The sequence below is a fragment of the Aspergillus nomiae genome, assembly GCF_001204775.2.
Source record: "Aspergillus nomiae NRRL 13137 chromosome Unknown contig00086, whole genome shotgun sequence".
NCBI lineage: Eukaryota > Fungi > Ascomycota > Eurotiomycetes > Eurotiales > Aspergillaceae > Aspergillus > Aspergillus nomiae.
Window position 1 is genome coordinate 1 of NW_015378141.1, and position 19,329 is coordinate 19,329.

General features: G+C 48.9%; 7 protein-coding genes across 7 annotated transcripts; 2 read left to right on the top strand and 5 right to left on the bottom strand.

Annotated features, from left to right (window-relative positions):
• Positions 1 to 307: 307 nt before the first annotated feature.
• Positions 308 to 1,093, bottom strand: ANOM_004935 (uncharacterized protein; the record flags this gene model as incomplete). The annotated part of the gene is made up of 3 exons (XM_015550192.1): positions 308 to 574; positions 627 to 983; positions 1,034 to 1,093. The coding sequence occupies 3 exons, from the start codon at positions 1,091 to 1,093 to the stop codon at positions 308 to 310; spliced, it is 684 nt and encodes a 227-aa protein (XP_015408208.1).
• A 3,670-nt stretch (positions 1,094 to 4,763) lies between these two features.
• ANOM_004936 (uncharacterized protein) lies at positions 4,764 to 5,925 on the bottom strand (the record flags this gene model as incomplete). The annotated part of the gene is made up of 3 exons (XM_015550193.1): positions 4,764 to 4,866; positions 4,921 to 5,074; positions 5,133 to 5,925. 3 exons carry the CDS (start codon positions 5,923 to 5,925, stop codon positions 4,764 to 4,766), a joined length of 1,050 nt encoding a protein of 349 aa, XP_015408207.1.
• A 1,504-nt stretch (positions 5,926 to 7,429) lies between these two features.
• Positions 7,430 to 9,472, bottom strand: ANOM_004937 (uncharacterized protein; the record flags this gene model as incomplete). The annotated part of the gene is made up of 1 exon (XM_015550194.1): positions 7,430 to 9,472. The coding sequence occupies one exon, from the start codon at positions 9,470 to 9,472 to the stop codon at positions 7,430 to 7,432; it is 2,043 nt and encodes a 680-aa protein (XP_015408206.1).
• A 626-nt stretch (positions 9,473 to 10,098) lies between these two features.
• On the top strand, positions 10,099 to 10,785 carry ANOM_004938 (LysM peptidoglycan-binding domain-containing protein; the record flags this gene model as incomplete). Its single annotated transcript, XM_015550195.1, has 1 exon — positions 10,099 to 10,785. The coding sequence occupies one exon, from the start codon at positions 10,099 to 10,101 to the stop codon at positions 10,783 to 10,785; it is 687 nt and encodes a 228-aa protein (XP_015408205.1).
• A 2,892-nt stretch (positions 10,786 to 13,677) lies between these two features.
• Positions 13,678 to 14,867, bottom strand: ANOM_004939 (uncharacterized protein; the record flags this gene model as incomplete). Its single annotated transcript, XM_015550196.1, has 3 exons — positions 13,678 to 14,059; positions 14,124 to 14,583; positions 14,648 to 14,867. 3 exons carry the CDS (start codon positions 14,865 to 14,867, stop codon positions 13,678 to 13,680), a joined length of 1,062 nt encoding a protein of 353 aa, XP_015408204.1.
• Positions 14,868 to 16,080: 1,213 nt separating this feature from the next.
• Positions 16,081 to 17,118, top strand: ANOM_004940 (class I SAM-dependent methyltransferase; the record flags this gene model as incomplete). Its single annotated transcript, XM_015550197.1, has 4 exons — positions 16,081 to 16,133; positions 16,217 to 16,327; positions 16,399 to 16,649; positions 16,718 to 17,118. 4 exons carry the CDS (start codon positions 16,081 to 16,083, stop codon positions 17,116 to 17,118), a joined length of 816 nt encoding a protein of 271 aa, XP_015408216.1.
• A 1,181-nt stretch (positions 17,119 to 18,299) lies between these two features.
• ANOM_004941 (uncharacterized protein) lies at positions 18,300 to 19,190 on the bottom strand (the record flags this gene model as incomplete). The annotated part of the gene is made up of 3 exons (XM_015550198.1): positions 18,300 to 18,910; positions 19,006 to 19,024; positions 19,110 to 19,190. The coding sequence occupies 3 exons, from the start codon at positions 19,188 to 19,190 to the stop codon at positions 18,300 to 18,302; spliced, it is 711 nt and encodes a 236-aa protein (XP_015408193.1).
• Positions 19,191 to 19,329: the final 139 nt, after the last annotated feature.

Here is a 19,329-nt window from a genome sequence, read left to right on the forward strand (position 1 = left end):
GCTTATCTCTTTTTCTCTTTTATATGTTACAAGTGTGGTTACGATACGTGGAGATGATATACGACACGACCTGTGAGGGCTTCCTTTTCTCAACGTGATTTCAAATGGAGGAAATAACTAAAACTAATGCTCTAAGACTGGCCTAGATGTTGAATCTAATGCCAGGAGGTTAATACACATAAGTACAGGCAAATGGGAACGTTCACAACACTCTCATGGCTCCCTCTTTAGTCCGCATCCCTTGAATGGTAACGTGGGTGGTCAAGCCATGGACCGCACCCAGTTGGGGACTACTTAATATCCGACCCTAGTTATCAGGGAACACAATGCGATCGGGATCGGCAGATTGAGGCTCAGATTCCCGGGCATCCAGACACTCAGCGGCATTATTGTAGACACTGCCATCCTCGTCGGTGTAGGGGAACTTCATGATGTCATTGGTACAGTAGTACTTGGTTCCAACACAGCGCTCACTGCCGCGGTCGAAGGTCATGCACGAAGTGTCGCTGTCGGGCGCGGGCTGAAGGAATGGCTTCTTCGCCTTCAGTTCTGCCTCTGGGAGGCTCTGCTGCTTCTGGTGGTATTCATCAGTAATGCCTATATAGATATAAGTGGCAAGGCGTTACCTTGGCATCTTTCGGAGCATCCTCTCTGTCAGACAAGCATTCCTGCTCGTCCCTATATTGACCCTGGGGGTAAAGTCCCTCACGGCAGAAAAGTGCAGTGCCATAACATCTCTCCTCGGGAGTGAGAGCATAGGCACAGTCATAACCGGTACCTTTCATCCAGGGAAGTTTAGGTGCGTCGGCAGGACGGCGCTCTCTTTGGGCGAGGCACTTCTCACGAGCGCCGAACTCCTTCAGGCGTTGCGCCTCGGCGTTACACCATCCAATCGTTCCCATACAGTCTTCCGTGAGTGCCAGGCATACGCTGCCTTTCTTCCAAGGCAACTTTCCCTCGGTTGACTGTGTCTGTTTAATCCCCTATTAACAGATTGTACAGAGCATGAGCCTCAATAACAAGAAAAACGAACCTGGGGGGCTGGGAGAGCCAGGACAAGGGGTAACAGAGTCGAGAAGATAGCAGTCTTCATGTTGTTCAGTCAAGGAAAGGGTTGAAGTATTGTAGATTAGATTAAATATTTCTGGTTTATGTGTCTGTGTTGGAATTCAGATACTTTAGGGCGATTTCCATGCCATTATATATTTTTTCTCGCGATAGACCTAAACCTGTTTGAGGTGTATCAATCAGCAAGATCTACAATATGCGATGATACAAAGTATCACCAAGGTACACCTTAGCCTTTCGTTGAACATAACAGATCCGGTAAGTTGTCGTGCAGTTGACATTATCGACTTGGCAATGCGCCATCGGCTAAGCCACACATTTACGTACAGAATAGAGCCACACATGAATAGGCTTTAGACTCTCTGATGCTATACCGATTAGACCTTCGAGATTAGGTAAAATGTCTTAGGGTCGTGTGATAATAACCTCCGTTAGTGTCATAAATCGTCGAGCCAAGTCAAACCAAGGCCTCTTCATGTGGATGAGTGGAGAATAAGCATTCTTCCTGCAGTGTTCTAGAACGAAGAAGGGACTAAATCCAGGCATCCGAATTCCGCCCAACATATTACAGTACCTGTGCTAGCATCAAAAATATTACAAAGGGCAATGGGGCTATGCTCTGTTCCCACCAACTTCTACTAACCCTAGGTTCAGCCGATAGACCTCATGCAAGCTGGGTCCCAGAAACCTCGATCAACGCTCTGTAGGCCTCGACAAGATAATGTTAACTGTATGCAATGCGTTTACACACGATACATGTATAAAATTATTTTCACTACAGAGAGCGACCTTCCTTCCCCAACGGTGAGCAGCAGGGAGAATGCAACCTAGACTATTTACCAACAAGCGGAATATGAATGTTGGGTACAGATCCCGCTTTGCCAAGCTCTTCTTCAAAGAGGCTTGGTTACAAATGTGCGGAATATAATTCCGCTCGCATACGTTTCAGGTTTTTGGATTTATTAGCCATAGTGAAACACTACAGCGAGACAGATCCAAATGTTTGTCATGGGGCAGATGAGCACACTATGCCCGTTAACATGATTGCCTGCGTACTAGTCCAGATCGAAATGTTTTGGTAGCAAAGTATCAACCACGAGTAATGGTCCGGACTAGCCACCAATTTGCAGGAAGGGCATTGACAGCCTTATTTTTTAATTCTTTATTGCATTCTATTTCTAGCCTTCTGCTAGGGCTTGATTGCATGCATCTCGATAACGCGGATGTGGCCTCATTGAACACAGTGTGAGCACTGTCATCGTGAGTCATGGACAACGTTGGGAATCAAATTCTAGAACCGTCTTTGTACAATCCACGAGTTTGTAACGTGCGGATAGAAGCCATCCATGGGCTGACTTGAGCCTCTTTTCTGGTCATAGTTCCGAACCATACCTCACCCTGGAACGTCAGGGAGGCTTTACGATCTCATCACACTAGCGGGCGTCATCAAATAGTAAGTTCTAGAAGTTTGTATCCATATCAACAAATGTAACATTTTACATATAATTGTCTGTTCGAGTAGACTAACATGATGCTCTTTTCCTTGTAGGGAGACCTTGGTAGTCCTGGAAGTTTGCATTCCTACATTCCTCAGTTCTAGAATAGATAAGGTTTGCCTTGGCGTGTTGCAAAGTGCTTTACCCTCAACCTGTCCCGTTTAGGCATTCCAAACGACCTTGCAAGTACAAGTTAGTGTAGGCTGATTGATTTGTTTCACAGAAAGTCAAGCGAAGAATCGAAAGATGTGGCCATTCGGTGGTGGTGGAATTGGTTAATGACTGGGTAGAACAGACCACGTTCCTCAAGGAGTCTCGTTTCCAAAATTTGGACTCTGACCTTGAATGAAGTGGATCTATGCAGACCGCTGCTGCGACAGGTACATATGTCTAATACCACGCCACGTCAAGCTTTACCTGCCCACAATGATCGAGGGATAACCGTAAGATTTAAGCCATACGGATCTCCATGCGAGGGAGCTCTGCCCATTTCTGGTGTGAGAAGAAGACTTTGGGTGAGAACAGCCGATGCAGAATGTTAGATGCGAGTACATTTAGACCGACTAGGATATGGCAATGTGTGGTTAATCTTCTTTACGGGGAAAGACCAAGGAATTCGATTACATCTCCATATTGAGATAGATGACCTTAACAAAAAGCAATTCTCAACCATAACTATGAAACAGATTATCCTCCTGCTATTCCTGAGTGTCTCCCCCCTCAATTCGTCTCATTTCATCTGCCATCTCCCGGGCAAGTCATCGTGTCTTTTGGTCTAGAGCAGTAACTGTGTTGGCCTATTTAAATCTTTTTTTCCATAATACCTATCGCTGTTTAGACTATCACTTACACCTAGTCTATTTCGTAAACTATTCTTTATTTAATAAACCCTCCATTCCATAGATCTCTTTTCTACAAAGGATAATCTATTATAATGCGCTGGAAATCTATCTATTAAAAGTTTAGATATTAATTAGGCTTCTTCACGGCCCATCCCGGCCCAGGCCCAACCCTAGCCTAAGCCCACGGTGGGTTGGGCTTTGGGCCCGAGTCTAGGGCCTATGATGGGTCTTAGGTTTAGTATAGGAGCCTATAATAGGCCCGTAGGCCCCCAATTAAGTTTTAAATAGTGTAAATATCGGGCTATTTATTATTATATAATTTATATAATACCCAGATTCTTCAGAGAAGCTTCACGGAAACGTCCCGGGACCAAACGTCCTCCTTAGCCCTACCAGGTACGCCGGGTGGTGACGAGCTAACATTTTGTCAAAGCCCGAGGTCATGTTGCAAGGCTTCAAGCAGACCATGCAGGGAGAGCCTATCTTTTCGACTTAATTGGGCTCAGCTCAGGCAAATTTGATACTGATAGGCAGCAGGATTCTAGATACCACGCTCAAAAGGGTCTAAGAAAGTCTACTGCAGAATTCGGCGCGCGGGAAATCAAGCAGTGAAGGGTTTTGTTGAATCTGATTTCCCAACAAGCGAAACACAGAGCGAACAGTTACCGCCCTTGCATTAGTCGCTTGAAAAGAACTTTTCCTATGTGGCAACCATATACGTATACCTAGTAGGCCTAACTTTGCTCAGGACCGCATTTACTTATAAGGGTTACGGGCTTACCCCTACAGTTCAGCCACAAAATCATGGAGATCACTATGTGGCTTATTAGAATCCCGATACCAACCGGTATCCCGTCGGTGTCGCGTGCTTGAGATAGGCATTGACTTCACAATACGGACGCGTGGTTTTACACTGGAGCTATGTTCGTCCCGGGATCGCTCCGAGATGGATATCGAGGATACTTCGGATGCGTCCCGGTCCAGATGAGATTCAGCTGCAGTGCTTACCACCTCATAACCTATATCCCTCTCCTGCATGCAAAATATTTACAGACATTTTAGCCTTGAACTTTCCAGTATTTTAGTTTCAGAATTTTAGCTTTGATAACAATGGAGTTTGTACCGCAAGGAAGTTCCCGCCATTTAAAGCCCTATAGGCCCAATGATTATGGACGAACGAAAGGCTAAAGGTAGTCGGACCTATAGGAAGATAGGACATAGGATTTACTAAATATTAATATCGGAATACGAACAAACAATCCTGACTCACACAATCACTGATAAGCTAGTCTGCCATTCTCTTTCTACACCTGGTGCCTAGCGATCTGCAACCAGGCGCATTGCACCGTTGTACACTCTACTGTGGCTTAGGGAAGGGTGTGAAGTTCACAAAATTGTTGCTGTTGGTGCCGTGCTCTGCAATTCCAACCAGCACTTCCTTGCCATCTTTGGTTCCAGCACTGTCATATACTTAGTTCCCATAACAACTTGATTGATGTGCATGTAGGACTCACATATAGCGATAACGACCTCTATCTCTGGCCGCAAAGTTGCCCTCCTTATCACTGGTCGCCTTGACCTCCTTGAGGTTGGTATACCTTTCCCTCACGCTAGCAAATAGCTGCTTTTCGTCGACGGTTCTACCACCGTCAAATGGCTTGACATGAGCTAAAAAGCATGTTAATAGAATATCCCCATGAGAAAAAGGTAGGGTTGTATTGCTCACGTGAGTTCTCGGACTGCAGATAATGCCGTGCAATGGATTTATCACTTTCCCGAAACTCATTCAAGTTGATACCACGGGATTGGGAAGGCCCAGCTCTGGACGGTCCAGGTCGTCCTCCTCCTCTTCCAGGATTGCCACCATCGTTCAATGCGCCTTCACCCTCTCCGTGGACGTTCAGCTCGAACGTTCTCTCATCACCATTGGGGCCTGGAATTTCCTGTAAGTTCTCATCAAACCAGGTTTCGACGGGCTTCTTCGGTGGAGGAAGCTCGCTGACATCGCCCTCGAAGGTTCCATAGCTGACTCCATCTGCACCAGTAGCACCAGTGGCGCCTGTCGACGCAGTACTCCCAGCGCTTCCTCCATTTCCTGCTGCTTCAGGACTTCCTGCACCCCCTACAGCCCCCGCGGCCCCTGAGGCACCAATACCACCAAGGGCCCCACCAGCAGCACTACCGGCACTACCAGCAGCGCCTAGAATACCACCGATAGCGGTGCCAGCTCCGATAACACCGCCGGCGATAGAGCCTACAGAACTTCCAGAACCACCGCTACCGCCCAGGTCGGTGGGCGCCTTCGCTTCTTCATTATTGGTTGGGGTGGGACGAGGCGGTGGAGGGAAATAAGAGATGTCCGGGACCTGCTCTCCATTCTCTAGGAAGTATGTGGGCTCAACGGGCTTGGGTGGAGGAAGATAGCAGACATCGCCGTTGCAGGTGAATTCCGGGGTGGTGCCATCGATGGGTGCAGCAGATGCCGCAAGTGAAAAGAGGACAAGACTCAAGGGACGCATTATAAATAATAAAGTAAATCAAAGTAGTTCAAATGAATAGGCCTTCTGGTCTTCCTGGTAGAGGAGACAACGTTGACTGGGCCTGCCGTCGCTCTTATAAGGTATTGATTATTGTGGCTGACGGTATGATATGTGCCTCTACAGACTATTCTAGAACGCTGGTGTGGCATGCTATGTAGATGCCAAGTCGGAGATATTAGGAACCGAGCAATATTGCGAGATATGCTCTGGCGTTGTAACTTTCTTGCCCATTATGGAAACCGACACGATGCCGAGACTTAGGCAACGGGTAGCCACTATATTTGTCGATCACTAGGAGGGCTTGGCTTAAGGCTAAACTATGGGAAAGCCCAAACTAGTGGATCCTTCGTTAGGCGGGATATCTGCAACCTTTCTTGACATTCTTCAGCCCCGACTTGAGTTGCAGAGGACGTCGCCAGTGAAAATAAGCCTTTGTGAGATGTATCCTGTCTTCAGTAACAAGAAAAAAGAAATTCTATAATGAGTTCACACAGTCTCTGCCGTGAAACTGGCGCAAAGCTGGAGCCCTGAGCAAAAATTCCAAGGCATATGTCTTCAGGCCTGCATGCAAGGTGGGTCTAAAGGGTCGATCTAGCCCAAACTAAACCGACCCTCTTAGACTAACGCTCGAGATTCTGACTGCGCCTCTCCTGATAACTTGATCTGATAACGCATTCCTTATGTTAGCAGATCGGGCTCGGCCGAAGCTCTGTCGTAACTTCCTTCAGGTAGCAGCTAGAAGATATTTGACATTAGATTGGCTCACCGACATATGCAGGAGGCTCCAGAAACTTAATTATCGGACATTCTATAGATATGAGCAGGGCCTAGCCCCTCCGTTTCATATGGACTTACAGTGGTATGAAGCATCCTTCCCAGTGATTTCCTAATCGCGTTGAATTGACGACCTCATAGGAATGCCCCTACATCAATATGCTGATAATTTAATATTTTCCGAGGAATATCAATCTAGTGGATAAGTATTTGGACATTCCGCCAGACGGACCAAACTGGACATTCTGTTACGTTTTGGATCTTGCTTGGCGGAATGAAGTCAAAGCCTTAAAGCTCATCGACTGCAGCTGATAACCACGTCATAAGACGTGAAAAGTTGCCGTAGCTCGTCGTTGCTAACCCTTCCTGTTTTGAGGCCCTCCCTCTTTTCCAACTCCTTCCGCTCACTGTAGTGGTCGGCTAGGTACTATTTTGGCTGAGGCCCAGCAGCACCGCCTTGGGCCACTTCTCACTCCAAAATGACGGCCTATTGTTGTCAAACAGATTGTACCACATTATCGCGTGGTTTCGGACGTGATGTGAAAGGGATTCGTTGCAAAGAAACACAAAGATAGGGCTAGAGAATGATTGTACTGGATGGATGGCTTGCTTGTCCTAGGTGGAAACGTGTCAATATGAATGAACTTCTAAAACTACCTGAGTCAGACAGACTGTATATTAGCTAGCTACTCAGCCAAGGAAGTAGGAATTAAAGAAACTCCCCCGGAACATAAGCCGGCATCGAATCCTCCCACAAAGAATTTGTCAACGCCCGCTTATTCCCCCCATCTGCATCCATAATGTTGATCTGCCCATACGGCTGGAATGTATTATCGTACAGCGCACACTCCGACTGAAACCCATACTCGCCCGTCGAGTACATGATCCTGCCATCATGCGACCACACCGCATGCGCATCATTCGCTCCACTACTCGTCAACACCTGCAGGTCCGAGCCGTCCGGCGCAATCGTGCAGACCTCATAGTTGCTTCCACTGACGCGTCGCGTAAACACGATCTTTGTCCCATCTGGTGAGAAGGACGGGAGCGTGTCCCACCAATTTGTCAACACGGTAATGGGGTACGTGCCGTTGGCGGTTACTTGGTCGAGGTGTATGATGCGGAGACCTAGCTGCGATGTATCGCCGTCTTCTGCATCGGCGCCCCAAACGCGGAAAACGATCTTCGTCCCGTCGGGCGAGAAGCTGGGGAACCCTGTGTTCAGGGTATTGTTGCCGCCTGCTGAGAGTGGGATCGCGCTGGTCGTGAGGTTCATCGCTTCGCTGCCATCGGCCTTGGAACGCACGATCCACCCGCCGTTGGACGCGCGCCCGGCGAACCAGTAGCCGACACCGTAGGTGAGCCAGTTTCCGTCGGAGGACCAGGAGGACTGGAAGGCACCGGAGGTGCCCTGTTCGACGGAGGAGAGGGAGAGGATTCCACTTGCTACGGGGTCGAAGACGGTTTCGTTGTCTGTGCCCGTGGCGTTGAGGGAGATGACGGCGGAGTCGCCGAGCTGTTTTTGGGTGATGGCTAGTCGGCCTGCGGTGTTGACGGTTGGGAAGACGTCGGTGAAGCGGTAGGTCCAGTTGGCATCCCAGCTATAGAGGAGTTTGTTCTGGGGGCGGATATCCCAGGAGACCTTTTCGTAGACGACGCGTTTGCCGTCTGGGGACCAGGCAGGGGAGCGAGCAGTGGTGTTGTAATAGGTGGTACCGCTGTAGATGCCTTCTTTCGTGGTGCCTTTGAGGAGGTAGCCGATTGAGCTGGTGTTACCTAGGTACTGAGGGAAAATCTTGACGCCGGAGGTGTTGACCTCGACAACGCGGTCGGTGCCAGTTGCGAAGTCGACGGAGACAATGGAAGAGTTCGCTGAGTTGACGTCGAACGAGCTGTGTGCGTCCCAAGTTGTTTCACGCGTCATCTCGTAGTAGACAATGCGCTTGCCGTCTGCAGACCAGCTGGGGGAGCCGAGGGCGTAGCCATCTTTGCCAATGACCTTGCGGAAGCCGGTTCCATCTGGTCGAATGGCGAATATCGAGAGTTCCTGGGTGTGCTCCCAGCAGCTGAGGCCCATGAACGTCTCCCAGCCGTGGCCAGCCCATTTCGTATTGCGGTCGGAAGAAAAGGCAATCCACTGACCGTCTGGAGACCATGCCGGCTTGAAGTAGCCATGAGGTACAGTTTTGTTGGTGGTGGCAGCGATAGCAGGCGTATCTGTTAGATTCCAGCGAATGCCAGTGACCAGGTCGAGGACCCAAATGTTGGCGATCATCCCTTCGGTCGAGACATATGCAGCGTGCCTGCCATTCGGTGAGAGCACGACAGAGTCTTCGACCGCCGGTGTTGTTACAAGCGGTTGCAGGTCTGACCCGTTGGTGCGCACACGCCATATGTCGGAGTTTCCGTCACCATTGCGTTCACTGGTGAAGAGGACCCACTGCCCGTCTGTCGAGAAGCTGGCGTGGTATTCGAAAACGGGATCTGACAGGAGCGGCCGTTCATTGCTCCCATCGATATCCGAGATGTAGAGTTTGGATGTGCCGGGCGCGATTCGGTTCATGAGCATCACACCATCCTTGCCTAGACCTCTGCGGTGACTCTGGTGAGCCGCCAGAGAAGGTGGATGTGGATGTGGAATATCGCGAGCATTGAGGTCGAGACCCATCTGCTGCGCGTAGGGGCATGCTGCATATGCAACAGAGGGTCCGATGGCCAGTACCAGCAGGGGCGAAGCAAGGAAAGAGAGCATAGCTACAGGCGGTATTGAACTGGCTCTATACTGACAGGGATCCTGGCTGCACGAAGACCTGATATACATATTGTCGCAGGGATCTTCGGACATAAATATTTGCACAATATACGGCATACAGTGGCACGGATTCTCCACAAACGCGTCATGCTAAACGAAACATTCGTCCTGACGGAATTGCTTGAATGCGCGGCCGGGGATTGGTAATTCGAGCACTCAGTTCCACGACCTTATATTGCAAAGAAAGATCAGCAGTGGCCCTTCCCAAAACGGGGGGAGTTTGCGAGATCTCAGGCGCACTAATTCCGGTTGTTGTGGAGGGATCGACAGGGCGCCGATCATTTCATCTTCCCTCTAATATTCAGGCTTCGTAATCACTGCATTGCCATTCTCTGATAGTCCACTATGGTTTATTCATGATGGCTTATGCACTCCTGCGTATCGTTGCGTAGGAGATCTCCTATGTGTACGTACGCACTGGAATAACCCCGACACCCCTGCTGATGATACTATCAAGGTAGGCCTCCCTCAGCGTTTATAAACTACACATGCAGTATGCTATCCTATCCTATCCTATTCTAACTCATCTCATGCAATCCTCCAATTGTTCTTTCTCAATCGTCACTATGAAGTCCACCTTTACCCTCGCAACCCTGGCTGCCTCCCTGGCTCTCATCACCCCAGCCACTGCCACCTGCGACCCCAGCACGCTCAATACAACCACCTACTACTACCCCATCACCGAAGCTAACACAACCGTCTTCGACGTCGCGCGCATCACAAAGCGCGGCGTCTGCGACATCGGCCGCCAAAACCTTATGGCAGACGTCACTATCCCCCCCCACGTCGGCGAGATCTTTATTATTCCCGCCGAAGTATGCGACCCCGACAATACCTCCTGCCTGCTATCCAGCAACGCGACCAACACCTGCATCGTCGGCGGGCCGCGCCTGTACTACACTGTCAACGGGGATACGTATGAGAAAATCGCGCAGCGACTCAATATTACCGTCGACGCGCTAATGGGCGATACGGGGGAGGGGACGACGGCGACGGACAAGTTGCCTGTTGGACAGTTTATCAAGGTACCGCTTTGTGAGGATACTACGTGTGTGATTAAGCCATATAGCTTTACCTGGGGCGTGTATAAGGATTTAGCTGAGGAGTTTGGTACCACTGTCGGCCAGATTATGATGTTGAGCGCGACGTATAACTACAGTAGCTTGGCTTTCAGTGCTGGGGGGACGTTTCCCCCGATTAATATCTTGATGAACTGCACGCAGCCGGGGAAGAATGTTACTGTGTTGGACTGATTGAGGCTGGGGGATGGATATTGTATTTAAGTGGGCTGATTCTTTTCCTGCATTGGAGCTATTGAAGGGTGAAGTGGCTGTAACTACTGTACTGGTAAAAGGATATGTAGACTTGGAATAGGGCGAGAGATTACTGGTGTACTATATCGGACGCAGTGGATGCTAAAGACAAGGGGTAGGGTACAAGCAAGTCAATCATGAGTCAAGAGCGAATAATGGGCAGACAGTTTACTGGCCTCAGTAATGAGCAAGTGCCTCTCGAGAAGCCCTATTCCGGACCCGTGTCTCAAATGCAGGACTGCCGACTCAGATGGACAGGCTAGTATGTATTTTGGGACATCATGACCGAAACTGAGCCATGCAATTCGTTATCATTTTCTAACTAGCTGTTTCATACTATCCAGTATCCCCACCATACAACCCTACAAACAGTTCCGAACTTTCAATCACAATACATGAACAAGTATCTCCCAGGAAAAGCCAGATCAAGGAGTGGGAGTCTCCGTAGCAGCTGCCAACCCATTGGCAACCGCCAACCAACTCTTCGCCGCCGACCGCTCCGCCTCATCCGTCTCATTATACCAAGCACTGGGCGGCGGCGCAGAGTAAACCGCCGGGCCGGGCCCATTCTCCCCAGGCAGGTCACCCACATTCGTGCTCCCCGTGCAGTCCTCGTCCGCAGTCGTATAGTTCGCCCCAATCCTCCCCGTGCCGCACGAGTACTTTCCGCCATTCGCACCATAGGTAAAGCTGTGCTCCCCGACTCCGTCATCCCAGTTCGCCGACGCATTCACCCCGATCCGCACCCACATGAACAACCCATCTTCGATGCTATCGCCGAGATACTCATAGTGAAAGACCGGGCCCGAGGCCGAATACGCCGTTTCCTGGTGGAAGGTATCATCAAGTTTATTGCCGGTGACCTGGTACGGGTTCTGGGTGTAGGGGTAAGTCTGCGAGTCTTGTCGATGAGGTCCTGGTCGAAGAAGAACTGGCTTGTGTGGGCGATCGAACCGCCCGTGATGGTCCCGTTCTTGAGCACGGTGACATCTGTGTGCGCGATGATGTGGATGTGGTTCGTGCGCCCTGGGTAGTGGCCCGGGAAGATGGTTTTGATCTGTGCCACACCATCCTCATCCGCGAGCCCAACATTGCGCGAAGAGGTGAATAGTAGACTACAACTATCAAGGTAAAAGCCACCGAGATATAGTGTGTGGGGCGTATATTGCGATCTGCATACGCGACGACTGCAACCTTCAGTTTACAGCCGGTATATTCCTGATATACTCTGGAGCATTTACTGCATTCGCTTGAACTCACTGCAAAGGTCACGGAGTTTAGGGCTTTCCCCACACTCCGCATCAACCCCATTTATGGGGTACTTGGGGTATGTCGGCCAGATCTATCTACATTGTGGACCTGAGCAAAAAATAGGAACATATTTCCAGGCTTTCATGAAATGCCCCGATCGTTGGATGAAGTCAGAACCTTAGAAACAACCGGAATGTGGCGGCTTTCCTTGACTGTCGTGATCTAACGCTTCCTAGTCCGCAAAGTCCTTTGTAACTCTACAATTTCTGTTTCTTGATTTTGAGAGGAAAGCGGGGCAGAAGGCATTCCGACGCTTACTGAAGCGAATATGAAAATCTCCTATCTTGTATACTCTTTATTAGCTTTTGCTCCCTTGGGGGATGTCCAGGCCACTCAGCCCTCTTTGGACAATTTCCCAATAATGACAACCGTCAACGGATCCTACAAAGGCATATATCTCGCTCAATACAACCAGGATTTGTTACCGGGAGACCTTTTGTTCATAGTCTATAAGTGGTGCTGCAGTTACAACAAATAGAACAGGAGCAGTACCTTACCACAAGCAAGTATGGCTCCAGGCTGCCATCACTGAGGCATCGAACCGTGGGCTATCGAATATACCAACAACAGCTATTCGCGTAACCTCTAACTATATCCTCTCCGGTATTATCCTCAATCGAACAAGCTAGGTGCTGGACGTTATGAAGAAAGAATTTGGATCACAGGTTCTCCGTACGAACTAGCAGGTGAAAGATAATGAGACCCGAGGCAGGACCGATGCCATCATGTCCAGCAGTAATCCTGACGTTCAACTGTCATGATTCAGAGGAAGTCATGTGTGTGTAATACTGGCCGTGACTCACATTTTACGAGGCACCTGGAAAATCCTACAATTATGTTACAATAACATAACAAACACGAGGTATCTCCACATCGCCAACCTTCGAGTGTTCAGTTCAACCCGAATCCGCCCCGAGCCGATTGATAGACAGCTCTAGGCCCAGTGAGGTGTAGCGCAGGTTAAGCATCAGCATGTTGTCGGGTTAAACCCTCACTGCCACCTTACCCATCTACAAATAGTACATGCAATTGGTATTCTACGACTTTGATTTTTGTTGGTTTATCTCTAATAGACATTGAAGGTACCGTTCAAACTTACGGAAACTGGCTAAGTAGGGAGAAACATTCACTTTTAGATGATTGATTCATCGTAGAGCATGTCACATTTGCACCCGAAAATATACATAAACGATAGGCAATGTATGTACAAACTACTTCTAACTCCTTTTCCAAATAAAAACGAGTTATGGTAGTCGAAGTAAATTTCGATCAATTTTCCTTGGTTCTCACAAGAAAAGTTCTCACTGCTGACCTTCTATATCCAACCTTGAAGATATACTCGATGAGGAGATTAACCATATCAAAGTCGACCAACAACTCAGCTATGTCCACTAGGACCAGAAATTGGACTCGGCGCCAGCTCAACATTGATATGATCATTCCAGAAATCTCGAAAGCAGGGACAGTGGGGAGGAACCCTGGCGGCGGAAGATACCTAACTGGTAATTTCTCATACCAATGTTAATTCATGCTCCGTACAGTCTCCCCACGCTGACCTTGCTTTACTTTGGCCACTGTCACCAAACCTATATACTCCTCTTTATCACTCAAGGGCACGAAGGCCCGACCATCAGGAATCTGATCATGGCTACCTAATCCCATCTCGTAGTCTCTAGTGCTGCCTGGCTCGGATTTGGTTCTGGACATGCCCGTAAAGTGCTTCCTTACTTGTTTCCAAATCAGGCTGACTATGGGGTGATATGCCAGTAGACAGGCAGCAATGAGATACATGCCAGCCTCCAGGATACTCCAAATGAAGATGTTAACTGCTGACCATGTCTTATCGGCTATCGCATCAGTAGCGAAGTATTGTACCCAGCATATCAACCCGAAGATAAATCCACTACACACCAGGTGTCAGTACATTGTTTGGATGAATGGTATGTTTTGTGAAGGGACGAACTCACACACTACCAAATAGGAAGCTAATCAGAAGCCCAAACTTGATCCGACGAGTGGTTTGGAGCTTGATAATATGTGAAATGGGAAGGATCAGCATGATGACGTCCGACAGTATATGTGGGAGGCGGATCCATCGAAGCAACATGTTTAAGTTGAAGCAGTGACCTGCAACACCAGTGTCCCAGAGCGCCTTCAATGGGACACATACACCAAAGCAAGCGGAAATTCCTCCGAGACAGTTGAGAATGATAATAGCTCCCGTGGCGTAGCAAATGTACCGCGTCACACGTTTGATTGCGAAAAGTGACAAATAAAGACTCAGCACGGTTAACTTCGAAAGTGCGACGGAAAGGATCCAGGTAATTCCCACAGGAAGAATATCCTGGGAGAAATAGACTGACATTGAGGGGTCGGTTTCCATGATGCGCGCCATATGGAGGCCAGTGCCTCCATAGCGGACATCAACTGCGAATGTCCGAACAGTGATTAGCCTTCCATTTTGGAGCGCTTCTAGCACAGTTGGGCCTACCCAAAATTGTGACATTGAAAGTGATGGTCATTGCCCAACTTGCGATGATCAAGGCATCATCACGGCTCCAGGAGACCTTCCCGATACGCCGTGAAACGAAGCGTAGAATGACCGCCGTTGTCTCCAGCACCATGAATATAATCGTTATAGCGTAAAGGACGGGCTGCTTGCTCTCATAAGAGGAGCCTGAGGAGGTCTCATTGGAATGTCGGGAATTCATTTTCACCAAACTAGTTGATAAACGTGCGAGCAAACGACTTGCGCAAATAAGAGTAGACTTCGTAGCATATGGCAAATAGGCAATCAGCATAATAGCCAGAGCCTTATATGACCAGAACCTCGCGGTTTCATCCTTTGCCGAGGATGCTTGCTTGGAGGCCAGTGAGCAGATGAGGGTAGCATCCAGCAAGGATCTATCATTCAGTTTTCCGTCGTAATGCTTGCCCCCAAAATGGGGGCAGAATTTGTTTGACAATGCCTTGTACCATGACATGATCTACGATGATCAGGTTATTTTCGACCTCGCATTTAATTTCGTTTGTAGAGGGGTTTGCGGGGGCAGGCTGAGACTAGCCAGGCCAGATGCAGATGAGCTGCATGTCTAACCCTTCACAGTGAGACCTGCTTTTTTCGCCCCTTCTGGCTATCAGTAATTGAAGATTCTCAGGGATTGTCATGTGCAGCATGCGACTCGCAATACTACAGGCTTCACATGGAATCTGGTTCCACGCAAGTAAGCATGGGTTAATGACTGCAGCCACCTCCACGTACTTCATTCCGAGCGGTAAATATCAAGGGCTCTCCATTTAGAGAGCAGGAAATATCGTAAAGGCTTTATAGAAAGGGCTCTACCAAATTGCAAACGGATATATGAGGTGATCGGTGCTAGTTGTTGGGAAGGCTCAGAAAATCTGATCATGTTGGACAGGGCTAGTCCGATGATCATCAGCTCAGTTAGAGGAGAGGTGCACGAGTCATGACCTTTACCAATTCCAGATAACAAACAAAGAGCAAGCCACAGCGGCACTAGTGCCGCAGATCCCAACCGAGTAAGCTTGATTCCGTTGTCAACGTACGAGATTGGCGCCCTGGAGCAACGCATGTCGGATTTTCGAGCAAAGAAATACACCACCCCCATACACAACGACCCCACTTCCCATGTTTTAACAAAGAGAGTTAGACGCAGAATAACCTTGTAGTTCGTTAGAACCAGTGTAATTCGCTTTTTGAAGCACTCGGCCTTCGATTGTGGTCCAGTTAGACCGTGCAGAGTTGAGTCCAAAGACCCCAGTGCCTCACTCAAAAGGCAGGCCCCCCTTCCCATTTCTTCCAGATCTACAAAGGCATTGCTCAGATACTTTTACTTCCACTGTTAACCAGAAAACAAGGGCTTTGAAGCTTTAAAAACGAGTTTCAGTTTACAACAGTTGGAAATGGCGCAGAAACCGGACTACGTCCTCACGCGTGACTACCTCGATAACAATAGGTACGTTGACATGGGTGAAGCCATCTCACTGTACCTGGAGTCCCTATGACTGACAATATATGAACCGCTACCTCGTTATTCAGAGTCAACCTCCATCACTACCTCTCCGTGGAACTGTTCGGATATCACACCCATCCAGACATCCCCACGTCGGATCCCAACCTGAAAGTCGCAGACGTAGGGACAGGAACAGCGTCGGTGTTTTCTGCGTCTCCACAACTCAGTCAAGGAGAATGCTTTCAAGCTAATATTACCATCGAAATAGGATCTGGCTCACCGATTTAGCTAGGCGGTTACCGCAGACGGTGCAACTTGACGGGATTGACATCACCTTTGAGGCTACCCCACCAGCCGAGTGGCTCCCCTCCAATGTCCGCACTCTCGTGTGGGATGTCAAAACGGATCCCCCAGAGGATCTGGTCGGTATCTACGATATTGTCCATATTCGGCTCCTTACTTTGGTCCTACTGGAAGAGGAGGTGGACTCTGTTATTGCGAGGGTTCTCAGGCTCCTCAGTACGTTACCCTGGCCCATTCTGACCCCCGGTCCAGAGTCCATCAGAGGCTAATGTCAGAATATTTAGAACCCGGTGGGTACTTGCAATGGGATGAAGTGGATATGAACTCGTGGCATATTCTCAAGACCAATCCGAACAATCAGTCTGATGCGTTGGAGACCCTTTTCAAGCTCAATCAGGGCCAAGACAAGAGATTGAGCCCAACCTATGTTCCTAGCTTCGCATCTCGTTTTGAAGCTGCTGGGTTTGAGAACGTCAAGTCCGAAGCCCGGGATGCACCTCCACACCTTGCTCTTGCGCTGCATGAATGCAACATGTTGATCAACGAAATCCTGCCGCGCAAGGCCAAGAATGCAACCGTGCTGAAAATGGTGCAGGAGCTCATGCCTCGCTTTGAGATGGAGACCCGCGAAGGCTCCTGTTGGGCCTTTACTCGGTGGAGTGTTGTGGGAAGAAAGCCCCTGTAGCCGGCAGGATGTATCTATCGGGATAGAACCAACGGGTGTTCACACTCCACCTAGTACACATTTTAGTTTAGGTCACATTCTCAAAGTAATGAGATGCAACATGACAGTATGGCGCCATATATGGCGTTTCATATCTCTTGTTTTCCCAATCGGAAGTCAATGTGTCCACACCCTGTAGTGTTCCGTTTAGAAAAATGGAGCCCTGCATGGATAAGTAAAGATGCAATGGTACAATTTTGGAATTGCAGAGATTTTACATGAGGTGGCATTAGCATAAGCGCTTATGTGTCTACAAGCAACCACAAGATCAGTAAGTGTCAGGCAAGGAACCATTACCTAAACCATGATTAGCCACAAAATATTATAGCAGGGATGAGTTGGCAATGCTTCTCCTACTGCGATGCCTTTGGCTCGCATAATATCGACATTTTTAGGTTAGTTTCGAGCGGCACAAACAGGGTGGACCAGGACGACAGGCGCATTTCACCCTGGTGTTTGATCCCATAATTCAACCATTTAAGCTGACTGATTTGGAATACTTATATTTAGAGCTGGAATTTGCGCGCGTCGCTATTAGGGGATGGCAAAAAGAAAATAAAAACACTAGGCTGACATACCAACAGGTTATTGTCTCGGTGTGGCGACCTTATCAGATCCTAAATATTGACGTGGATATAAGCAACTAGCAAACACAGCCACCAACTGGTCGAGGGCGCATTTCTGCGAGTCCCTGGGAATGTGGCAGGTTTGATGAAAACCACATTGTCCACTCCTAGTCTATCGAAACATAACTTTGCATGAACATCGAGCCTTGGAGTAGGATGGCCATTTGATGGACATCTTTGACGTTGGAAAGGTAGGGTACGGACGGATTCGAGTCTACCGGGCCCCGGAACACGGGTCGGGTCGGGTCGGGAACCACTCCTGCTGGCGCTTACAGTATACCGAGTACGAAAATCAGCCCCTACAGTTCTAGAGGCCCAAAAGCTTAGCGTGTTTTAGACCAACTATTTGTGCCTCGTTCAATACGATGAGCGCACTATCTGGGGCCCGTATATGTGTAGCCCCTGTGCCCACAGCCTAAAAAGGTAGATCAGATGCGAATCACATTCTCATACATTGTAGGGGTCCCTGTGTCCTCATTTCCCCCTGCTGCGGCACCCCTCCGTCTTCATCCGAAGTTACATCTCGGTCTTGCACACACTTCCCATCATGCTGCAAATTGCCTGCGCCAGTTTGTTCAACTCCTCTCCCCGGCTGGGTACACTGTGTCCCGCGGAATGCGCTATCTCGACCCGTTTGGCGGGTTCACACATATGCATCAGCAGGCGACTTTGTTCCGCATAGTCCACATCCGTTGGACTCCAGCCATGCACGGTGGGAATCCGAACGAGGTTACCCTGGTCCCCAGGGTGAAGAACCTGTTTTCGTCCCCTCTCGAGTTCAGTCAAGTTGTACGGTAAAATCCCGCACAGAAGGATGGCGCATTTGAAAGGTGGACAGGTCTGGACTTGGCCTCCTGCAGTCTGGAGCCGATCAAAATGAAGCAAAAGCTTGACTGCCAGGGCAGCGCCGAGGGAAAATCCCATCACTGCGTCAAATGGACCGTTCTCGTTTGTGTAAGCGTAGAGATCCTGGACAGCCTCCATGACACTGTCTGCCGAGCTATCAAAGTAGGAATAACAAATCTCATCACCGAAGATCTCACGGATACCGGAGGCTGCAGGGCAATCATACCCCCCGTCAACAAACTCATACTCAAAGTCTTCCCCCAGCTGGTATCTTAGACCGGCTACAGATTTCCGTTAGCAGATCCGAGAAGCGTAGCATAATCAAACTGTCGTGATTTGGGTAGGAGGCAGGGATTATGTTGGGAGGTAGACCAACCTGTTTGTGCCTCAAAAATCTGTAAAGGTGTCAGCTTGTCATTTGATTGGTATGTTATTCTCGTCACTATGTTAAAGCGAACTGATAAAACATTGAGACATTACCTCGCTGTTTGTTCCTATTCCGTGAAGGCACAAGATCTTGAACCGCGCAGTGTTCGATCGTTTCTCGAGGTCGGATTGCATTTGCTCAGAGGTGTCTTCTGACTGGATACCAGCTAGATGCGAATGACAAGGCAAACAACGGACGCTACTAAAACAGCTTTAGTACACTATGGATGTGAAGAGGTCAGGTTGTGAGTATTCACCTGCATTCCAGTCGGCA